The 22263-nt window shown below is 57.9% G+C and overlaps 2 protein-coding genes across 7 annotated transcripts; one reads left to right on the forward strand and one right to left on the reverse strand.

The window, feature by feature from the left end:
• Positions 1 to 11487: 11487 nt before the first annotated feature.
• Positions 11488 to 19171, forward strand: CIAO3 (cytosolic iron-sulfur assembly component 3). Of its 2 annotated transcripts, none has more exons than XM_025877709.2 (11): positions 11488 to 11617; positions 12753 to 12848; positions 14266 to 14409; positions 14690 to 14822; positions 15283 to 15417; positions 15675 to 15793; positions 15991 to 16120; positions 16727 to 16799; positions 17272 to 17409; positions 17877 to 18034; positions 18237 to 19171. In XM_025877709.2, the coding sequence occupies exons 1-11, from the start codon at positions 11552 to 11554 to the stop codon at positions 18473 to 18475; spliced, it is 1431 nt and encodes a 476-aa protein (XP_025733494.1). In that variant the 5' UTR covers positions 11488 to 11551; the 3' UTR covers positions 18476 to 19171. The 2 variants fall into 2 exon arrangements, with proteins under 2 accessions (XP_025733494.1, XP_073755861.1); XM_073899760.1 differs by having other exon boundaries at positions 12753 to 12839.
• HAGHL (hydroxyacylglutathione hydrolase like) lies at positions 19161 to 22262 on the reverse strand. Of its 5 annotated transcripts, XM_025877710.2 has the most exons (9): positions 22129 to 22262; positions 21545 to 21748; positions 21220 to 21284; positions 21013 to 21130; positions 20828 to 20936; positions 20647 to 20750; positions 20311 to 20412; positions 19924 to 19966; positions 19161 to 19630 (listed from the first exon to the last, which is right to left on the reverse strand). In XM_025877710.2, exons 2-9 carry the CDS (start codon positions 21647 to 21649, stop codon positions 19278 to 19280), a joined length of 999 nt encoding a protein of 332 aa, XP_025733495.1. In that variant the 5' UTR covers positions 21650 to 21748; positions 22129 to 22262; the 3' UTR covers positions 19161 to 19277. The 5 variants fall into 5 exon arrangements, with proteins under 5 accessions (XP_025733495.1, XP_025733496.1, XP_025733497.1 ...); XM_025877711.2 differs by lacking the exon at positions 22129 to 22262 and having other exon boundaries at positions 20311 to 20409; positions 21545 to 21936; XM_025877713.2 differs by lacking the exon at positions 22129 to 22262 and having other exon boundaries at positions 19333 to 19630; positions 19887 to 19966; positions 21545 to 21936.
• Position 22263: the final 1 nt, after the last annotated feature.

Raw genomic sequence — 22263 nt, forward strand, 5'->3', positions numbered from 1 at the left:
CACACACACACACACACACACACACACACACACACACACACACACACGACCAAATAGGAAGTTTTAGAACAATCTGGAATTTTAAAATCCACAGGATGGACTTAATAACAAGATTAATCACTTCCAATTGAGTTAAATGGATTTTGAGGTGTGGAAATTTCCTTTTCAAGTCCATTGAGGGGCTGTGGTTTGAGCTCACAACATACAACTGCTGCAGATGTGCATGGGCGCGGGGAGCCCACTTCTTGCTCCAATTCTGACAGCATGGGAAGGATATAAACCATGTCACTTGCGGTTCACGTAACATTAGTTGTTGAAATGATGGTAACGCATTATAGGTTTTGCATACAAGTGCTTCTTTCCCTTGTAATCTTAGGTGAATTCATTAAGAGGCACATCAAGTATGAAGGAAAAGTTAAATTCCAAAGCAATTTAGCGTGTGATCATTTAGGTGAAAGGAGGTTCTTCACAGTGAGTACACTAGCAGATATTGGATTGTACACTTCAGAGGGGTAAGCTGTGTGCTGTGGGAATTATAGCTCAGGAAAGCTATTTTTAAACATTAGGCCAAGGACGCCTGGGTGGCTCAGATAGTTGGGCGTCTGCCTTCGGCTCAGGTCATGATCCCAGGGTCCTGGGATCGAGTCCCACACTGGGCTCCCTGCTCCTTGGGAGCCTGCTTCTCCCTCTGCTTCCCTCTGTCTCTCTCTCTCCCTCTCTCTCTCCCTCTGTCTCTCATGAATAAATAAATAAAATCTTTAATAAAAAATAAAACATAGGCCAAAGGCAAGAATATGCAAAGGGAAGAAGACAGTCTCTTCAACAAATGGTGTTGGGAAATTGGACAGTCACATGCAGAAAAATGACACTGGACCATTTTTTTTTTTTACACCATACACAAAAATAAACTCAAAATGGATGAAATACCTAAATGTGAGACCTGAAACCATAAAAATTCTAGAAGAGTGCACAGGCAATAATTTAGCTGACATTGGCTGTAGCAACTTTTTCTAGATATGTCTCCTGAGGGAAAGGAAATAAAAGCAAAACTAAACTGTCGGGACTACACCGAAATAAAAAGGTTCTGCCCAGTGGAGGAAACAATCAACAAAACTAAAATGCAGCCTATGGAATGGGAGAAGATATTTGCAAACAACATATCTGATAGAGGGTTAGTATCCCAAATATATAAAGAACTTAGCAAACTCAACACCCCAAAAAAAGAATAATCCATCTAAAAAGTGGGCAGAAGGCATAAACAGACATTTTTCCAAAGAAGACATAGCGATGGCCAATAGACACATGAAAAGATGCTCATCATCACTCATCATCAGGAAAATACAAATCAAAACTACAATGAGATACCACCTCACACCTGTCAAAATGGCTAAAATCAACAACAGGTGTTGGGGAGGATGCAGAGAAAGGGGAACCCTCTTGCACTGTTGGTGGGAACACAAGCTGGTGCAGCCACTCTGGACAACAGTATGGAGGTTCCTCAAAAAAGTCAAAAATAGAACTACTCTACAATCCAACAATTGCACTACTCTTTACCCAAAGAATATAAGAACTCTAATTCAAAGGGATATTTGTACCCCGATGTTTATTGCAGCATAATTTACAACAGCAAAATTAGGGAAGAAGCCCGAGAGTCCATAGATAAATGAATGGATAAGGTAGAGGTGGCATATGTACAAGGGAATATTACTCAGCCATAAAAAAGAATGAGATCTTGCCATTTGCAACAAATGGATGGAGCTAGAGAGCATTATGCCCAGTGAAATAAGTCAGTCAGAGAAAGACAAATACCATATGATTTCACTCATATGTGGAATTTAAGAAACAAACAAAGGGAAAAGAAGAGAGACAAGCCAAGAAATAGACTCTTGAGAAGAAACATATGGTTACCAGAGGGGAGGTGGGTGGGGAGAAAAGTAAGTAATGGGGATTAAGGAGCGCACCTGTCATGATAAGCACGGAGAACAGATAGAATTGTTGAATCAACGTATCGTACACCTGAAATTATTATAACACTGTGTGTTAACCACACTGGAATTAAAATATAAATAAATAAGCAAACAAATCAATAAATAAGGCCAAGGATTTAAAGAGACACTTCACAAAAAAAGCTGTGTGAATAACCAATCAACACATGGAAAGATGCTCAACATTGCCACTCAGGGAAGGCAAATCAAATCCACAAGACACGCACCCACCTCAGTGAGTAAATTTATTTTATTTTTTTTTAAAGATTTCACTTATTTGACAGAGAGTGAGAGAGCACAAGCAGGGGGAACAGTAGAGGGAGAGGAAGAAGCAGGCTCCCTGCCAAGCAGGGAGCCCGATGCGGGGCTCGATTCCAGGACCCTGAGATCATGACCTGAGCCAAAGGCAGACGCTTAACCATCTGAGCCACCCAGGCGCCCCACAGTGAGTAAATTTAAAGCACAGAGTCTGTTTGTCCCTCTCCCTCTGCCCTCCTCCCTGCTCATGCTCTCACTCACTTGCTCGTTCTCTCTCAAATAAAAAAAAATAAAATCTTTAAGGAAAAAATAAAATAAAGGGGCTGACAATGCCAAGTGTTGGCTGAGATATGGAGCAACCCGAACTCTCATACAGTGCTGGTGGATGTACGTGTTAATATAGTCACTTTTGTTTTGCATTTACTTTTTTTTTTTTAAGATTTTATTTATTTATTCATGAGAAACAGAGAGAGAGAGGAAGGGAGAGAGGCAGAGGGTCCTGCTGGGGCTGCTGGCTGGCCAGCCCTGGACTCCTGGAGATGATCAGATTACACTGAAGTACGTCCACACCAGCAATCAAACCAGGAATGACTATTTGTCCAACTCCAGAGGCGTGACTGGACACCTCCCCTCATGAGGAACAGATTCAGTCATGTGAACAAAAAAGCAGCATCTGTCTTCGGCTCAGGTCATGATCCTGGGGTCCTGGGACTGAGTCCCACATCAGGCTCTCTGCTCTTCTCCCTCTCTCTCTGCTTCTCCCATCCACTTGTTCTCTCTCTCAAATAAATAAATACACAAAATCTTTAAAAAAAAAAAAACAAAAAGGAAAGAGGAAAGCAAGACCCCTAGCTTGCACTACAGACAGGTTGGACACAAAATCCATTAGAGACCTGCGTACAGTAGAGAAAAGTGCGTGGATAGGAAAGGACCAAGGAACAATGCCAGGACCCAAACAGAAACTACCTGCTGATTATCAGTAACTGTGACTTCATCAGAATTCAGGATTCCTGTTCAACAGACACTTGGCAGCTGACAGGCAGACGTGAAACCAGGTGCGGGATGCCCAACGCCTCAAAGCGCCCGAGGCTCAGTGAGCACCTGGAACACAGTGAAAACAGGAGCCCCGGCAACCACAGACATTCCAGTTCGAACAGGGAGATTCACAAAATTAGAAGGATGGGTGGTAACAGGTGCTGGTGACCCTCAGAGGGACAGACCGACAGCAGACGTGCGGAGCGGAGCCCTTGCCTGGCTTCAAGGCGTTCCTGGGCAACGTCACAACTCGGAGGTGCGGTCCCTCCCAGGGTCTGTCCTCAGGGCGGCCTTGGCCTTCCTCGGGTTGCACTCAGTTGCCCCCCCGTTTCGCCTTCCTCGTGCACGACCTCTGTCCTTGCTCTCCATCAGGTGTGGGCTGTATTTGCCCCCAGGCTGTTACTGGTCCTGTCGCTCTTTGGGTCAACAAAACAAATTTGGGACTGTTTATTCCGCACAAGAAGAAAAAGCCTCTTTTTCTTTTACGTTCACATGACTAAATCCTGGTCACTCCTGGTTTGACTGCTGGTGTGGACATACTTCAGTGTAATCTGATCATCCCCATGAGTCTAGGGGTGACCAGCCAGCAGCCCCAGCAGGACCCACGTTTCTCAGGGGGCAACGTCTCCTGTCTGATTTCTCGAAACATCTGTCCCCCGATGTGGGCAAAATAGAAAAAGGGACCAGAGTCTGCTGGCCTAGAGCCTGGAGCAGACCTGTCATGAGTTCTGCACCAGGCTGCCTCTTCCTGGAAGCCTTCCTTGGCTGGCCCAGCCTTCTTGACTCTGGGAGGTCAGCCCCTCTCCTCTGAGCCACGGTTTCCTCCCTGATGCCAGTCCAGAGAACGACACTCATTCTGTCAATGAAGAACCACTGGAGATGGCTTTTTATCCCCATTTTACAGAGAAGAAAACTGAGGCCCAGAGAGCTCTAATGACTGGCCAGAGCCCACCTAAGAACCAGGTCTCTTGGCTTTGGTGGAGGAGCATGGGGACAGTTCTGATGTCAGGCGCCCTTGGGGCCAAGTTCTTGCTCAGCTGCTGCCCTCCATTTCCAGCTCTGCTGAATGGGCATCAGCGTGCAGGGTGGCCGCACGCCTGGCATAGGGTGGGGTGTCTGCTGTCAGTGGGCTCTGGATGCTGGACAGCTTTGCTTCTTCAGAGCTTCACCGACTTCAGCAAAGGCCTGCAACTGAGCCCCAGCTTCAAGGGCGTGAGGGGGCCGCTTCCTGCCCCCCCAGAACTGGCCAGGTCCAGTTGGTGGGCAGGAGAGCTTCCCATCCCAGGCTGCGGGGACTGTAGCCATCAGTGAGACAGTCAGGCTGGCCTGAGGCTGACTGTGGGCAGAGCCCGTGAGAGGGCTGAGTGGCTGCAGCTTGTCTCCAGGCCCAGCGGACGCCCCTGCCCTGCTGAGCCTGACCTTTGCTCACAGTGACAGACCCGCTCGTCTTCTTGAGCATTCTGGGAGTGTCTGCAGAGGCCACGGCTGAGGCTGCCAGCCCTGTGGGCTTCTGTATGCTGTGGATCCCCAGGGCTGCAGGGGCTGGAGCGGCCTCACTGGAGGATCTGCTCCGGTCGGGCCCTGCCCAGTCCTCCCACCACTACCTCCCAGGGCTCTGCACCAGTGTCCTGGAGGCTGCACTCCATTGCCTGGAGCCAGAGCTCCCACCACGGCCATCACTGAACTCAAGGGCTGGTTCTGAGGGCCACTGACCCTCTTCCTGTCCTCTGCAACTCCTGTCCCAGCTCACTGCCTGCTCCCAGCTGGGGCCCCTGTGCAGCCCCCCTCCACACACAACAGGGGCAGGACTGTGGGCAGGTCTGGACTGCTTCGTCCCAGAGTGAGGAATATAGGCTGGAGCGTGGTGGGGAGGGTGGGGCGTGTGTGGGGGAGGACGGGGGGAGGCACATGGGCCAGGACTCAGGGTGGGGGTGCATGTGGGCCACGGCCCAGGCTTGGGGGGGCACACGGGCCAGGACTCAGGATGGGGGTGTGTGTAGGCCAGGGCCCAGGGTGGGGGGTGGGCCAGGATCAGGTTTGACCTGGGTGCCCACCTGCCTGTTGGGGCTGCCGTCCCGAGCCCTGGGCTATGAGGCTCAGTGGAGCCTGTGACCCCCACTGGCCCCCTGGTGCTGGGTCTCCAGGCCCTCCGCCTGACCATCACCCCCCCAGTATGACTATCCTGGCCGCCTTCATGCCTTCTGAAAGGAGCAGAGGAGGCTCATGAGCAGCTAGATGGGGGGGGGGGCAGCACACCCCCAGCACAGCAGTATTGGGGGGAGGGGGCCATCCCGGGGCTGACCTCAGATCTCTCCTCGGGCCCTGCTGATCGTGCCCCAGCTGGCTGCACTGGCCAAGATGAGGGCCGGCCCCACGCACACACTCCCTGGCTGGCTTCCGGGATGCGTTGGCATCTGTGAGTAGCTGACCCCTGTTCCTCAGGCCTGGTGGGGTGAACCCAGCCGTGGGCTCTTCTGCTCTGCAGAGTGGCTCCCTACCCCCGTCTACACCGAGGCAGCTGGCTCCTTCGTCCCAGTGCCCCCAGCATAAGGAAGACCTCATCTTCTACAGAGTGTGGGGGACCCCCCCCAGCCCACCTACTCCCAGCTGCTACAGCCCGAGCTAGCTGAGCTGGAGGGTGTCCTCAAAGGAGACGTTCAGGGCAGGAGGGAAGGGAGCCTGACTGGGGGTCTTCTGAAGAGGGCCCATGACCTCATGAGCTGGGATCTCTCCAGGCTCAACTCTGGAGCCCAGTGCTCAGGGCAACCCTCCCACGGGGAACAGGCCAGGCCTGACCTTCACAAACCAACAAAAACACCATGCAGAGAAAACCAAGTGGGCCGCTGACGACCCTCCAGTCACTGTGCTGGGCAGGCCCCCTGAGCTATCCCGGGGTGCTTGTGAGCCAGCCCCACCCTAGCTCCATGGAGCACCTTCCAGAGTCCTTGCAGAGCCAGGGGGCCTGGGGGGGATGTGGCAGGTGGCAGGCAGGACAGCATCAGAGGGGCCATGCCCAGGGCCAGTGGGGGTTGTCCACAGAGGTGGGGAATCAGGAGGGGGCTCAGACATGGCCGCAGGGCAGGGATAATGCCCATGTCCCCAAAAAGAAGGTGTCCCAGAGGACCACCTGGTGCTGCTGGCTGCCAAGGGGTGAGACATGAACATCTCATGTGTATGACCCTCAGCCCCAGGGAAGTCTGGATGGTCGGCCCTTCCCATCTCTGAGCCTGTCGTCTTCCCAGGGACAGCCCAGGGGGGCAGCACTGGGGCCCCTACACCTCCACCGGGGGTTCCAGGGCTGACAGGCCTGCTGTGAGCCCGGATGGGGCCAGTGATGGCGGAGGGGGTTGCTCCTCCAGAACCCAAGCTCCCAGAGCCGCTGGGTGAGCCCGCAGAGCTGAAGCTCGTGAACACCAGGAGTCCGTGGGCCCCGAGGCCTGGGGTCTCCCAACAGGACCCCACCCCACCCAGCAGCCCCACAATTCTGCCACCAGGCATGCACTGCCCAGACCCCCAGATGGCCCACTTGATGACTTGGGGGCTGAATACAGACTGTGGGTGCAGCGGGGCTGCCGGCCTGGCCTTGACATACTCTCATGGCAGGTGGGGTGAAGAGTGCCACAGAGCAGCTGCCGACCTGCCCCTGCACAGCCTGGGCACAGTTGGCTCACGCAGGCCTGCGATGCCCCACGCCGTGTGCCACGGGGCCTAACCAGCCTCTGGCCCAACCTCCCATGAGCGCACCGTGTGTTCGCCATGCTTCCCGGGCCATGGCCTGCAGGCCCCAAGACACAGACTGGCCGTCCTGGCTCTCTCCTTCTAGCACCAGGTTGGGCAAAGCCATGGGGGGCTTCCTCCCTTCCTCTCAGCCTACCTGCTGGTGCGGCACCCCCCCAGAGACGCAGCCTCTGTGGCCCATGCTTGGCTTCCGTGCCTGTGGATGTGTGTGCAGCGGTGAGGCTCTCTTGGCGACCAGCTCCTTCCTCTGCTTCTTGCACCGGTGGGTGCAAAGGGAGGCCCCCAGAAGTGCCCGCGCCCTCTCTCTGCCCCCCTGCCTTCCCCGGCCCTGCGCCCACAGCATTCTCTCCCTTGGAAGAGCAGGTCACCACAGGCCTTCTCATTAGCTGCTAATTGCAGCACGCACTGGGCCTCCCAGGGCTGTTGCCGGATCACACCTGTTGACAAGATGTGGCGGCCCCAGCGGGAAGGCGCCATGTGCTGATTATTCCGCTAATGATGTGCTCATTGCCCACGGTAATTTCCTTCAACAAATATACGCTGTGTCTGTTCAGCCCAGGGACAATTCTGGCTTCACGAGGAGCCCAGGGTGCGCCTGGGGTTTGGGAGGCCTGGTGGGCTCAGACGGGGACACTTCAGGCCATGAAGAACCCGTATCACTGCCCGCATGTTCTCCTAAGAGAGGCAGGTTTCTCTCTCGAGTCTGAGAATAAGGGGCACTGGGACCACCCTGACGCAGACCGCACCCCTGAGGGCCCTTCCTCACCCTCTGTCTCCGCACCCCAGCCCAGGGCCCGCAGAGCCTCACGGGGGCGTGGAAGGGTCTGCAGAGAGCGGCCCGGAAGGCTGTGCCCCCACAGGGAAGGACACCCATGACCCGTAGGGATCTAGGCTGATTCCCCCAGAAACTCCTGAGCATGGAGACCCTCCTGAGTAATGAGACCCCTAATTGGCCACACAGACCAACAAAATAGTCCCCAGTTGACAAAAAGCTTGGGGGCAGACATAGAAGGCTAGAACTCCTTGTTTGGGTGTGAGGCTGGCCTTGTTCTACATGACTGACATGCAGCGGGAAGCCCCTCCTTCGTGGGCCCTGGTTGTCCCCCCACCCACCCCTGTGTCCGGCACGGGGGGGCCGGGGCCTCCACACAGGCCACAACTGTCTGGGTGGGTCCACTGGGCAGACAGACACCCCAAGCACGTGGGCCACTCCTGAGCACACGTCCCTCCCCCTACACCCATGCAGAGCAGGGAGAGCAAACCCCACTTCTACTTCGCAGCATCTTGGGGGGCCTGGAGACACAATACAGTAACAGTGGAGAATGTAGTAAATGTTTTGAAATCACATATTTGAGAAAAATTTTTTTTAATTTTAAGTTTTTTATTTATCTAAGCAATTTCTACACCCAACATGGGGCTTGAGCTCATGACCCCAAGATCAAGAGTTGCACGCTCTTCTGACTGACCCAGACAGGAGCCCCTAAACATTTTTGGTTAAGACCTTTTACTCTTCCTGACCCTGGATTGTTGTATTCCTACTGCACATGGGCTGTCTGCCCCCCCAAAGGCACATGCGGGCCCAAGCCTGGCTTTGCAGACAGCCTAGCAGGTGTGGTCCATCCCAGCCCCGCCCCCCAGGGCCAGGGCAGTCCATGTGGGAGGTGGGCTATGACCTGGAGAGACACATCCCATTATGCAGCTGTCCTCTGATCTCTGAGGGTCCCACAAAAACTTGGACATGAGGGCTATGGTGGGTTGAACAGTGCCCTCCAAATAACATGTCCCCCAAACCTGTGACCGTGACCTTATTTGGAGAAAGGGTCTTTGCAGATGTAATTAAGTTGAGGGTTTTGAGATGAGATCCTGCTGGGTAGTAGGCTGGGCCCTGAATCCAATGGCAAGTGTCCTTAGGAGAAGGAGACACACAGGGGCCCCGGGACGGAGCCGCGGAGGCTGGATGGACGGAGCCACGTGCCCGGGTCTGCCCCGGGGCCACCAGGAGCTGGACCAGGCAGGAGGGATCCTTTGGAAGGGCCTGCCAACACCTTGGCCTCAGACCTGTGGCCTCAAGAACTGAGAGGATAAACTTTTGTTGTAAACCCCCCGTTGTGACCCCCTGTGGCAGCAGTGCTGGACACTAACACAGGGCCAGTCCCTCCAACGGTGAGACAGATGTCCGCCTGCCGGAGGGGACGGCAGCTCCATGCACCTCGGTGGGAACCATGCCTGTTCCCACCCAAAGGTCTGCTGGCCAGCTTTGGGCAAAGGGGGTCCTTTGGGCACCCCTAGAGCAGAGGCCAAGCTCTGCATCTGTCCCAGCTCAGGGAGAGGGGTGCCCACACCCAGTCCCAGCATCCTGGCAGCTGCCCAGGCTGGCTGCAGGGCCCTCAGTTTCCCCCACGTGTGGAAACCCTGGCATTGCACATGGGAAGTGTATGGCAAATACTCACTAATGATGATGATGAAACAATCTGCAGGTGTGAGAATAGGTACACAGAGGAGGCAGGCATGGTGTTGGCTCAAGAGCCTCAGGGTCTCCAGGGACCCTCATCGTGTGTGCGTGCACACGTGACATCAGAGACCCCCCCCAGTCAGATTTTCTGAACCAGACACTGTTTTGGTCACCCAGGCACTCCCCATGGACGATGGGACTGAGGTCGAAACCAGGTGGACCCGGGTGCACTCACTGTCCTGATCTCTTGGAGCTACCTTGGGGCAGCCAATTTTATTGACATATAGACTCACATATCATACAATCCACCCACTTAAAGTGTGCAATTGAACGGTCTTTGATACATTCCATTATTTTTAAATTGTAGTAAAATGTATGCAACAGAATTTGCCACAGTGCTCCTGCGTACGCACACAAGTCCATGGTGTTGTGTTCACAGTGTGGTGCAACCATACCTCTCTCTCCAACACTTTTCATCACCGCACACCGGAATCTCCTCCCCAGCCCCTGGCAACCTCCAAGCTACTTCCTGTCTCTACGGAGTTGACTATTCTGCACACGTCCTGGAAATGGAATCCTGCAATATGGGCTTTCTGTGTGGCTCCTCTCACCGAGCATCATGTCCTTGGGGGTCATCCACGTGGCAGCAGGGGTCAGTGGCTCATCCTGCTTTACGGTTGAGTACTAATCCATGGGCAGGGACGGACCACAATTAGTTTCTCCACTCATCTGCTGATGGACAGTTGGGCTGTTCCCACCTTTTGTCCACCCCACCCACATGGTTTGCGCCTACAGACTTGGGTTCCAGGGGACAGAGAGATTGAAGCCTGCCCTGCATAGTCTTGGGCTCTGACATCTACATGCTGCACTCCCCCATTCCAGTGTTGGGAGAACGTTCCCTGCACTCCCAGCCTCAGCCAGAGCCCCTCCCATGTAAATCCTCTCCATCACTCCCTAAGGTTATTTCTTCTAAAAATCTCTTGGGATTGTTCAGATTTCAGGCATCATATCTCAGACCTTGGTCAGGTGTTGCCAAGACAGGGGATGGGTGGGGCCTGGAAGTCCACCTGGTATAGCTGCGGGGGAAAGCCCCCCCTCCACAGCCCCAGCTGCTGAACAGGAAAGTCCAGTCCTGGCAGCCAAGAGAAGAAGCCCAACTTCCCCCGCCCCCCCCCCACACACACACCAAGAGGCTGCCCCAGCAGCTGGGCCTTGGCTTTCCGGACGTCCAGGAAAACCCACAGGCAGGTGTGGGAGTCACCACACAAGCCCAAACTGGGGCAAGAACTCCAAGAAGAGTGGGAGCACCGGTCAGTCTGGGCCCTGCAACATGACATTACCCCCGATGTTCTGGGGCTGAGCCCAGCGGAGTTCGCAGGACATGCCAGACTCAGCTACTGGAGTTCTCCGGAAAGCCCCAATAAAAAGTGCTCATTAAATTTAAAACTGGGCTTGACTCGGTTTGCAGTGGCTCAAGAACTGAGTCTGACCAGCAGCAGTCCTGTCGCATACTAGAAAATCTTACAGGGAAATGGTTTTCTGGAGCTGGTCTCCAAAGTAACAGAAGAGGGCGTCGGAGGCCGGGACAGAAGCGCCGCGAGCGCCCTCTCGGAACCCCAAGGCTCCGTGCCGAGCCGCTGCATTGTGAGGAGCCGCTACCTGTCCCTGTCACTCTCGTTGTCCTCACTCTGCAACACAGATTGGGTGCCCATGAGTGCCAGGCGCCCTTCTGGGGTCTTGAGCGCCTGCGGGACCAAGTAAAGCAAGGCCGCTGCCTCCGCTAGCTCCCAGGTCAAGGACTGCAGGGCCGCACACCTGGCGGGCAGGTGAGCCCTGGGGGGAGGGAGACGTCACTCTGGTCTACTTGGCCCCTCCGCCCCATCCCAGGAGGCGGGGAAGGCCACAGACTCTTCCGCGGGGCAGGGCGGGCCAGCAGGGGGCTCGCGCCCTCCAGGCGCCCGGCGGGCGTGGCAAATGCGCATGCGCTGCGCGGGGCACTTTCCGGCAGCGTGGCGGAAAGAGCCTGCAGTTTCGCGCCGTTTGGCGACTTCTGAGCCCCGAGCCTGGCGGCAGTACGGCAGCCATGGCGTCGCCCTTCAGTGGGGCGCTGCAGCTGACAGACCTGGATGACTTCATCGGGCCGTCTCAGGTGGGCCGGCCCGCGTGGGCAGCGGCCGTGTCTGGGGCGGGGCCCCCCTGCCCCTTCAGTTTCTTCCCCTGAGAAACGGGATCGGAACCCAGGGACCCCCGCCCGCGCCCCCCGGGCCTCCGGCGCTCCGGCCGGCTTCCTGCCGATGGGAAACCGAGGCCAGGGATGGCGATGCCCCGAGCCGGGTTACTGCTCCTCAAGGCATCGAGGAGCGAAGGGAGGCCAAGTCCGCGGGTGTGGGGTCGGGGCGAGCGGGTGAGGGGCGTGTCGAGTGCCCTGTCACTGTGGGTCCCGGGAAGCCGGGGGGAGCCCGGCAGGGCCGCCAGAGTCACCCCGCTGGGCAGCGGCGGGCTCGGGGCCGGGACGACCCTGTTCGCTTCCTCTGGTAGACAGCTGGGACCAACTCCACCGCTGGAGTCACCTGCCTTGACTACCCAGTACACGTCAGGGTGTGCGGTCGTCGTTGACAGAGCTTGCCCCTAAGGGAGGCAGGACAGCCACACTTGAAAGTGGGCGTCGTCCTTATCTGGTGTACCTGCCTATCAAGCGCACCAGCTGCGCAGGACCAGGGCTGGGAGGGCCATAGCTAAGGAGTGCCGGGAGGAGGGGAAGGGTGGGGCTGGTCACAGCACCGTGGACAGGGCTCTCTGGGCCGGATCATCCCTGGAAAGGAAACGGCCAAAGAGGTTCTCGTAGTGACAGTGAGACCCCAAGAACTCGGGGAGTTGGGAAGAAAAATGAACTCCTTTCACTGGGCACCGGGCAGGGCGGTGACCTCCAAGCAAAGCATTCCTTCAGAGGTGCAGAAATGGTGGTTCCTGGGTGTCCTCTTAGCGGCCAGTCCATGTGCTGAGAACAAGAATAAAGGTCAGAGCCGGCAGGCGTGCAGGGGGTTAGCCTGTGGCCCGGTAACGCCGGCCTTCATCTGACTATGAGCTGCAGAGTAACCGTTGGTGCCGGTGGGGTGTTAGAATGTGTGCCCTGTGTGCACACAGGGTCAGCAGCCATCCTGCTGAGACTGCTTCTGTGGCCGGAGGAGAGGAGTCGGGCGTGGTGGCGTGACCGTCAGGTTGCCTCTCTTCTTGGGGAACCTCCATGCACTCAGGCCCCCATTTGGGGTCTCTTCCTGGTATAGGACTGCATCAAGCCCATGAAGGTGGATAAGAGGCCAGGAAGTGGTGTGGCCAAGATCCACATCGAAGATGATGGGAGTTACTTCCAGGTCAGTCAGGTAAGTTCCATCCCAGATGACCAAAAACATGTTTTTGCTGCTCTTTCCAGTCATGAGTACAGTGATCGTGAGACCTTTCACAGTGGTCAAATTCACTGTCACCAAGGCCAGGAGGGCAGGGATGGGACTGGGGTAGGGGTGGAGGGGCACAGAGGCCCTCTCTCTCCATGAGTTCTAATTGTGTGGGATTTTCCAGTTCTGACAGCTTGTTCTTGAACACCTGCTTCTTGAGTAATTATGTAATAACAAGATCCTGGTCTAAGGACTGTCTGCTATTTGGACCCTCAAGAACGTCTGTGCCATCCCATGACCACAGACACGGGCACACCTGGTCCAGGAACTCCTCCCAAGCAGGGGAGAAGCCTCAGGGTAGCACATGGTAGGGCTGGACCGGGGGTTCAAGCATTCCCAGGGAGAGAGCCAGCCGTTTGCTCAGGCCAGGAGTGTGACCCTGCAGCACACCACAGGTCCTGCCCAAGCCCTGCACAGCACAGGGAAACGCCACCTCAGGGTTGGGGGCATCCCACAAGGGAAGGTGAGGTGAGGGCACCAATGGGCCCTGCCATCCCAAGCAGCATGGTTGATTTGGAGGGAAGTTGGGAAGCTTATTGGTCTCTTGACACAAAATCAAAGCCTGGGCCTTTAGGCCCATCTAACTCTAAAAATACGCACTGAGCTCAAATTGTGGCTTTGGTGTGAAGTGCCACCCTGATGAGCTGGGCTGGAAGGGAGTCCCCGTCTCCTCAGCCCTCTGGTCATATTCTGGGCTCTGCAGCTCACCCTGGCTCGACGCTTCCTGCGTTTACAGAGGGAGTAAAGGGGCTCAGCTGGGATCACTTGCATCTAGGGACAGTTGCAGAATATCAGCCTGGAGGCCCACGTCCAACACAAAGTTCTGCAACTGTTCGCCCTCTGGCTTTTGCTGCCTGTGTGTCTGTCCCCGTCTGGGGCTGGTGCTCACTGGGCAGAGTGCTGCCTCGCTCTGCCCTCTGCCCCTTCACCTTAGCCTTACCTTTCTCATCCTCCTGTTGGAGCCTGGCCTTTGACATTTTCCTATCTTCACAGCCCCATGAGTGCAGACTAGGAACCTCTGGCAAGTCACCCGCTCCTCTGCAGATTTCACGCCCACATTCCACCCCTGACAGGCTACAGGCCTTATTAATACGATTCTGATGTGCCAAGTGAGCTTGTGCCAAAGTTAGAATTTGATGGAGCTAGAATATGTATAGAATGTACATATCTCTGTGACAAATATTTAATTTTTAGAAAATTGGTGGCATTCAAAGTCAGCCAACTACCATGTTGGTTGTTGGTGTTGCAAACCAGAGAATAAAGGTTTCCTGTAGGTTCCATTATCCCAAGAGCTCGTGTCCTTGTGCAGAGGGCCCTGTTGAATACTGAGTGCCTGTGCTTCCAGGATGGAGGGACTCAGAAGCTGGAGAAGGCCAAGATCTCGCTGGATGACTGCCTGGCATGCAGTGGCTGTGTTACCTCAGCGGAGACTGTGCTCATCACTCAGCAAAGCCACGAGGAGCTGCGGAAAGTTCTAGATGCCAATAAGGTAAGTGGTGGGCAGTCTTGGAGACTTTTTTAACCTGACATCAATCCCGGTATCCTTTGCTCTTGCTGTCAAGGGCTGCTGATCTCCAGGTCACTCCCACATTTTTAAAGGGGCGACAGTGGGATGTCAGTGAAGTACTTGTCATACTTCAACATTGAAGTGTTGGGCCCTACATGTACATAGAAACGACATGGCCCTGGAGGAAGGGCATGCACTCACCAGCACTGGACCTCTGCGGATTAGTGTGAAACACTCTGAGCACGTGTCCCTTGCTTTGCAGACGGCAGCCCCCGGTCAGCAGAGAATGGTTGTGGTTTCTGTCTCACCCCAATCCAGAGCGTCGCTGGCCGCAAGATTTCAGCTGACCCCTACAGACACTGCCAAGAAGCTGACTGCATTCTTTAAGAAACTCGGTAGGCACCAAACATCATGTGAACACTGTAGCTCAGCATATGGGGGGGGGTCCCGCGAGGGGGCGCCTCCGAGTCACTGAACTCAAACACACCAGAACCGTTCTGAGTTGACCTTAGCCCAAAGTTTTGGTTTGACACAGGAGAGCTGTGCCTTTTAAGAGGGAGCCTTGTGAATCCTCTTTCTGCTCTCCCGGTCTGGAATTCGCCTGCTCCTCGTGTTGTTTTTAAATGATCACCATCGAGGCCCATTTCCCAGGTCCCTGGCAGGTTCCTGCTCAGATCGACTTTGGTCAACCTCTGTGAGCCACGAGCTGGGCTGGGAGGTTGTGGGCTTGGTGCCACCAGGGGCATGGCCTGGTCCTGGACAAGTCATGGTGGGATCAGCTCCCTGGGGCATGGTCGGCCATGCCTCACCATTCAGCCACCCTTCATGTGGGTGAGGTGGGTGCTTGCTTTCCAGGGGTGCACTACGTGTTCGATACCGCCTTCTCAAGGAACTTCAGTCTCCTTGAGAGCCAGAGAGAATTTGTGCAGCGGTTCCGAAGACAGGCCAACTCCACACAGGCCTTGCCTGTGCTCACATCCGCCTGCCCAGGTGTGTCCATGCTGCTGGATGCGGGGAACGGGAATGCTGGGGCAGGGGGAGTGCAGGCTTCTGTCAGGATGGCCTCGAGAGTTACTTAGCTCCCCAAGACCGTGATCTCACGGATGCTAGCAGCACAAAACAGTGACAGCAGAGCAGGGACGTTCTGTAATGGGACCGTAACTCCTTGTACGAGTCAGTCTGCCCCACAATGTCCTGGCACTCACTGCCTAGCTGGTGAGATGCTCCGTTTGTTCTGTCGGCCTCAGGCTGGATCTGCTATGCTGAGAAGACGCACGGGAGCTTCCTCATCCCTTACCTCAGCACTGCCCGGTCCCCACAGCAGGTCATGGGCTCCCTGGTCAAGGACTTCTTTGCCCAGCAGCAGGTAACAGGCATGTTCCAGCTGTGAATGATTCACTGTCATCCTGAAAGATAAGCCAAGAGTTACAGTGTCCACAGACCCATACAAAGAATCTCGGTTTCATCCTGGCCGCTGGCCGGCTCTGCCACCCCCGCCTTACCCCATGGGCCCCTGTACTGTTGGGTCAGGCAGCGACTCCACATTTCCACATTTCTCGGCAGCATTTGACCCCCGACAGGATCTACCATGTGACAGTGATGCCCTGCTATGACAAAAAGCTAGAAGCTTCCAGACCAGACTTCTTCAGCCAGGAGCACCAGACTCGTGACGTGGATTGCGTTGTCACCACAGGTTGGGTCCCGTCATCCTGAGCCCAGGGCATGAATGGCATTGCCTGGGTCCTGCCCATCGGCTCTGGCTGGAGCTGCCATCCCCTGTGCATGAGGCACCCTCCGGCACTACCTGGGCATTTGCTCTAAAATAGTCTGCATGGGGAAGTGGGCGGAGATTCTTGTCAGCCGCTCTGACTCACATAGGTCACCCCATTTCTGAGTTGAGCAGCCTTACGAGTCTCCCAAGTACTTAAAATCCGGAAAAGTAAACACTCAGGACCCCTGACAGTGGGGGGAAGGCCTCCCTGCGCGAACACGTGCCCCTGTCCACCTTGTGGGAAGCTGTGACCACCCCGCTGCAGGCGTACCCTAGGGATGGGCATGCCCACCCCCTGCCATGTTGCTCTGAGGGTGGGCTGCGGGTCTGGGGAGCAGGCTGGCTCTTCTAAGGGGCTTCAGAAGTGGGCCTTCCTGGCCTCTGTGCCTGGGTTCATCCTCCACTCGCAAGCCAGGAGGTGGACGTTTGGGTGTCCATCTGCCAGGGACACATATGATGTGGGTTTCCTCGATGTTGTTTTTATCGAGATCTCAGCTGAAGAGCATCTGTGCTGGGGTCTTCTTGTAGGGGAAGTCTTCAAGTTGCTGGAGGAAGAAGGGGTCTCCCTCTCGCAACTGGAGCCAGCCCCCCTGGACAGTCTGTGAGTCACCTCCTAGTGTGGTGGAGCCTGGTGTCAGGGTCTCCTGCTGTGGGTTCGGGGGCTGCAGGTGTCTCAACAAGCAGAAGTGAGCACGTGGGGGTAGGCAGCGTCCCCTCGCTTTCTCTTCCCCACCATGGCTTCCTTCTAGTTGGTCCCATGTTTGCCCTGTGGCCTGTCTCGGTGTCCACAGAGGTGGTCAAGTTCATGAGATGGCCAGTGGACAGCTAACTGATGGTCATCAGAGCTGACCCCAATTCGACACAGGTCTGCACTCCCCAAAACAGGTTACTCAACAGAGGGACAGTCTTTCTCCAACCTGAGCTATCTCCTGACACACAGACAAAGCCCCCAGGTTTTGGGCTCCTTTTCCATTTAGAAAAGCAACTCCCTCAAACGTGAAGAGACAGAAGTTACCCAACATCTCTGTAGACAGCAGCCCTGCTACCACCTGAGGCCATGCCCTGCTCCCCAGGTGCAGCAGCGCATCTGCCCAAGAGCCCACCAGCCATCGGGGCGGGGGTTCTGGGGGCTACCTGGAGCACGTGTTCCAGCATGCAGCCCGGGAGCTCTTTGGAATCCATGTGGATGAGGTCACCTACAGACCCCTGAGGTCAGTGAGAAGGGCTGGAACTTGGGGACAGGGGACAGGGCAGCCCAGCTCGGGCAGCCTTTGCCCTGGGTCCCCTCACTGAGGTGGGCTTGGAGGACAGCAGGCTGGGTTTGGCGAAGACGCAGGGCACCAGGTAGGAGCTGAGCCCTCCTCTCCGGCCGGAGCTCTCCAGAGCTCTGCCTCCCCATCATAGTGGTCGAGAGCCCCCAGAGGCCATGGTGGCAGGGTCCATTCCGACATAATGCCCCCTTCCCCAGACGGGGGGCTGGGGGCTGTCTGACCTCACCACGCCTCGTGGCCATCCTCGGGAGGGAGGCGGTTCCCATTCTAAAGAGCGGGACACTGAGTGGAAGTGAGCTTTCTGCCCTCCCCTTCCTTCACCATCCCCTGTAGAGGAGCCAGTCAGGGTGGCCCATGTGCCTGCAGGGGTGGGAAGCAGGAGGGAGCCTGGCCTGTGCCCCCCTCAGGAACAAAGACTTCCAGGAGGTGACCCTGGAGAAGGAGGGCCGCGTCCTGCTGCACTTTGCCGCAGCCTACGGCTTCCGCAACATCCAGAACCTGGTGCAGAAACTCAAGCGAGGGCGCTGCCCGTACCATTACGTGGAGGTCATGGCCTGCCCCTCAGGTAGCTGTGGCACGGGGGCCCTTTCTAGCACGAGGGTTGCAGGCAGGGTCCCACCCGGGCAGGGGGGCTGGAAGTGGAGCATCTGTCCTCACCCCGACCTGGGTGGTCAGGAGGTCAGGAGAGCCAGTGGGGGGGGGGGCTGTGCCGTATCCCCCTGCAGGCATCCCCGTCATGACTATGCTCTTGCCTGCCCTGCTCACAGGCTGTCTGAACGGCGGAGGCCAGCTCAAGGCCCCCAGCACGCCCAGCAAGGCGCTTCTCCAGCACGTGGAGATGCTGTACGGCATGGTCAGGACCGAGGCGCCGGAGGAGGTGCCTGGCGTCCAGGAACTGTACAGGTGCTGGCTGCAGGGCGAGGGCTCAGAGCGGGCTGGCCACCTGCTGCACACGAGCTACCACACAGTGGAGAAGGCCAGCTCCGGCCTCAGCATCAGGTGGTAGGAGGCCTCCTCACAGGGCTGCCGGGCCCAGCACAGCCCGTACTGGGACGCCCATGAAGCTCATGTCCTGAGACCCCAGGGATCGCCCCCAAAACACTGACTGCACTAACCCACAGAGAAACAGGACTCGGGACCCACAGTCAGGCAAGGTGACCTCCAGCCTGCCCTCACCCAGACTCCCCAGGGCAGGGGGCCAGAGGTCCCACAAGGTCCCAGAACCTCCCCATGGGGCCAGGTCTGCGAGCAGTGTCCTCGCTGCTCCTGCCTGGAGACCCAGGTGAAGCCCAGTCCCGTGGGCAGCTTAAGGCAGAGCAAAAGTGGGACTCCTCATCCCCATTCCTGGAGTCACCCCTGAAGCTGGGTGTGCCAGGCTGGGGGCAACCCACCTGCCCTAGACAGAGAGAACGCTGGCCAGAGAGGGGCACCCAGCCCACTGAGCTCCATGCTGGAGATGGCGTACCTGCCCCACCTGGAACTGGGCATTGAGGACGTTGTGGCCTCTGGGACCTGACAACATGCATTTCTGGGCAGAGTTCCAGGCGAGAAGCAGGCTCTGTTAGAAAGACCCTGTGAGATCAGGCACTAAGTCCATCTCCACAGCTGGGTTATGGGGGTGGGGGAGAGGCAGATCGGGGTGAGCCCACCAGGCCTGTTGTGACAGAGCTCCAAACCTAATAAAAGGATCTCTCTGAAAATGGCTCCAAGTCTAAGAGCATCTACAAGCGTCAAGAACCTTTCACAGCTTTATTCAAAGTTCGGAAGCCCTGTGCACTCCAGCACGCTGCTTCTGAAACGTCCAGACCTCAGGGCTCACATGCACCCCAGACAGGGGCCTCACATGTCCAGGGCCAGGGCACCCCCCCCACCAAGGCTGGACAGCCAGCTGGGCAGGGCCATGGAAGGTTCCAGAGGCAATCCTGTGGGCTCAGTCGGCCGAGGTTTGAAGGAGAGATGTGCTGCCTGCCCCCACAGCGGTCTACTTGGGGCTCATTTCTGTCGAGGTGTGCCCAGGAGCCCCCACTGCAGTGCCAGGAGAGCCCGAGCCTGCGGCTGCACCGGCTCAGCCGCCCGCTGGAAGCTCGCCCGCTCCTTGCAAAGTGCCTCCAGGACCTCAGCTGGGGCTGCCTTCCCCGTGAACTTGCGCACAGGCTCTTCTCTGTGGGGAAAGGGGACACCGTGGGGAGTCTGTTGGGGAACTGCCAGGGGGTGTTGGCAGAGGACACTTAAAGAGCAGCTGCTCCCTGGTGCCAGTCAGCCCAATAACCAGTCCCCTGGCACCTCCTGCAGTGCCCAAATGATGCCAAGGAGGACCAAAGGACAGCAGGCCAGCTACGAGGCATCCTGCTCTGGGGCGCAGCCCCTGGGGTGGGCACGGGGCCCCCATAAGGCCTGGGACGCCGATCAGTACTCACGCCACCCTTAGGAAAGGGTTGTAGAGAAGCTCCTCACTCAGGGTGGATGGTACTGTGGGCATGTCATCCTCGTCCCTCTTCTGGAATGACCACAGGCCCTTGTCACAGCCTTGTCTTGAGAGCCCCAGGCAACTTGGCTCCGCTCCTTCTACTCACCCCTTCCTGGGGGCGGGAGCAGAAGAAGGGCTGCCTCGCCCCATCTGGCCCTTGAGGGCAGCCACCCCTGGGCCAGTCCTACCAGCTGCCCAGGCCCCTATCCAAAGCCACCCACTCCTCCCCTCCCCAGTAGGAGCCTTAGTCAGTGGTGGAGCCCAGGCTAAGCCAGGTCTGGTCAAGTCTGACGCCCCCTGCAGTGCCCCTCCTCTGCCCCAACTTTCATCCACCCTCCAAGCCTCTAGGGGGAGAAAGGGAGGGGTGGCCGCACCTTAGCCCATGACAGCTTGGCTCTCACATGGTCATTGCCGGGCTCCACTTTCTGTGCAAACTCAAGATTGCCCAGCGTGTGCTCATGACCACAGAACACCTTCTGGAGAAAGGAGGCACTCAGGGGGTGCACAGTGCTGCCACAGGCAGAGATGGGGAGGCGCTCCCCCGGGCTGGCCTGGCCCCTCCCTGGACCCCAGCACCCCATGCCTGGTCTGCCTTGGCTCCTCGGCTGATGAGTGTTCATTCTGCACCCCTGTGGCACAAGTCACGGACAGAGCCTGCAGGTTGTACAGGGAGGCTGGACCCTGCGGGAGGGGAAGGGATGGCCGCTCACCGTCTCCGGAGGCAGGCTGCCCAAGGTCTCTGTCAGGCTCTCGTACATCTGCTGAGCTGTGCTCTCCAGGCGCAAGCCACAGCCAGCCACCGACAGCGCATCCCCTGGGGAGGACAGCAGGTCAGAGAAGGTGGGGCAGGGTCAGAGGGAGGCGGAGCTGGTGGGGCGGGGCAGCCAGTACCGGAGAACACCGCGGGCGGATCCGGACACTCCTCTTCCCACAGGAAGTAGCTCATGTGGCCGGAGGTGTGGCCCGGCGTCAGGAGGCAGCGCACGTGGATGGCCCCAAACTGCGGCAGAGGGGCGGGCGGCTGGTGAGGCGGGAGGGCCCAAGGCGATTCCCCGCCCTCCCGGGCGCGCGCTCACCCGCAGCTCCTCGCCGTGCACCAGCCTGCGGGTCAGCGCGCAGATGCGCTCGTCCGCGCCCAGCACCGCCAGCCCCGGCCGCAGCCGCGCCAGCTCCACGTTGCCCCGCGCGTGGTCCCTGCGGACGGGCGGGAGCAGGATCACGCCGGGCTCGGGGTGGGGCAGGGGCGATGCCCTCGCGCCTCGGCCCGCCCCGACCGCGCTCACCAGTGGTGGTGGGTGGTCAGCACGGTTGTCAGTGATACCCCCTCCCGGCCCACGATCTCCAGCAGCTGAAAGGGACGGAGTTAGGGAGATTTGGTAGGGCCAGCTGGCCGCCCCCACCCCCCGCCCCCGGCTAGGGTGCCAGGTGTGATGTACAGAGTCCCAGGCGGGCCAGGAGGCGTGGGGGTAAGGGAGACACCGCAGACAGTAAGTGAGCGCCCAGGGCGTATGACAACAGGCACCAGGGAGGGGGAACGGAGGTCAGAGGTGGTCCTAACTTCAGGGCAGACCCAAAATAATCGCGGAACCGCCCACAGGTTGCCCTCACCCTCTTGGGCACGGCCACGTCCACGGCCACAGCCTCCCGCGTGCGCTCCTCGATGACCAGGTACATGTAGTTATCCTCGAGCACAGGGATGACCTTGACCTTCATGGTCGCAGAGCTCGGGCACCCCGCGTCTTCTCGAGAGGCCCCCAGGCTTTCGAACCCCTTCCTCAGGGCGGGGGCTTCCCTCTCCAGGCCAAAGCAGGGCTGTGCGAGGGAGGGGTCAGCTCCACACACACATTGAGGGCCAGAAAGGGAGCCAGCTCGCTGCTCCACGGACGTCCCGGAGGAGCGTTGCTGAAGCCCACGCCCCAGGCTCAAGCCCGGACGGCCAGCGCGGACGCCAGCCCCCGGCGACAGCGACGCCGTCGCCGCCCGCCGCCCGCCGCGCAAGCCCCGCCCCTCGCGACGACGCAGCTGCCCGGGCCCCGCCCATCCCGCGCCGCGGGCCCCGCCTTCCCCGTGAACCACGCCCTCCTGTTTCACTCTGCGCGTCGCGCCTAGGCCACGCCCCTCTCCAGGCCCGCCCCGCCCTCCAGGTCCCCCTGCCGCCGGGGCGCGACTCCGGCCCCGAACCGTTTCCTTACCCGCAGGGGCTACGCCAGCGCGGACCGTCTGAAAGACGGCCGGACAGACACGGGCCTCAGACGCTGGCCACGGGACTTGAACGGAGCACGGCGCTCGGCCTGGCTACCGCCAACGACCTGTGCCCCGGCGCAGGG

This window comes from Callorhinus ursinus, unplaced genomic scaffold (genome assembly GCF_003265705.2).
Source record: "Callorhinus ursinus isolate GAN/ISIS: 27379988/994484 unplaced genomic scaffold, GSC_fseal_2.0 scaffold13, whole genome shotgun sequence".
Lineage (NCBI taxonomy): Eukaryota > Metazoa > Chordata > Mammalia > Carnivora > Otariidae > Callorhinus > Callorhinus ursinus.

Excerpts from the sequence above, each read along its gene's own strand:
- CIAO3 (XM_025877709.2), top strand. The coding sequence starts at position 11,552 with ATGGCGTCGCCCTTCAGTGGGGCGCTGCAGCTGACAGACCTGGATGAC. Across the intron at positions 16,800-17,271 it reads CCAGCCCCCCTGGACAGTCT|GTGCAGCAGCGCATCTGCCC; the intron begins GTGAGTCACCTC and ends CCTGCTCCCCAG. Across the intron at positions 17,410-17,876 it reads GTCACCTACAGACCCCTGAG|GAACAAAGACTTCCAGGAGG; the intron begins GTCAGTGAGAAG and ends TGCCCCCCTCAG.
- HAGHL (XM_025877710.2), bottom strand. The coding sequence starts at position 21,649 with ATGAAGGTCAAGGTCATCCCTGTGCTCGAGGATAACTACATGTACCTG. Across the intron at positions 21,131-21,219 it reads CTGACCACCCACCACCACTG|GGACCACGCGCGGGGCAACG; the intron begins GTGAGCGCGGTC and ends GCCCGTCCGCAG. Across the intron at positions 20,937-21,012 it reads TGCACGGCGAGGAGCTGCGG|TTTGGGGCCATCCACGTGCG; the intron begins GTGAGCGCGCGC and ends CCTCTGCCGCAG.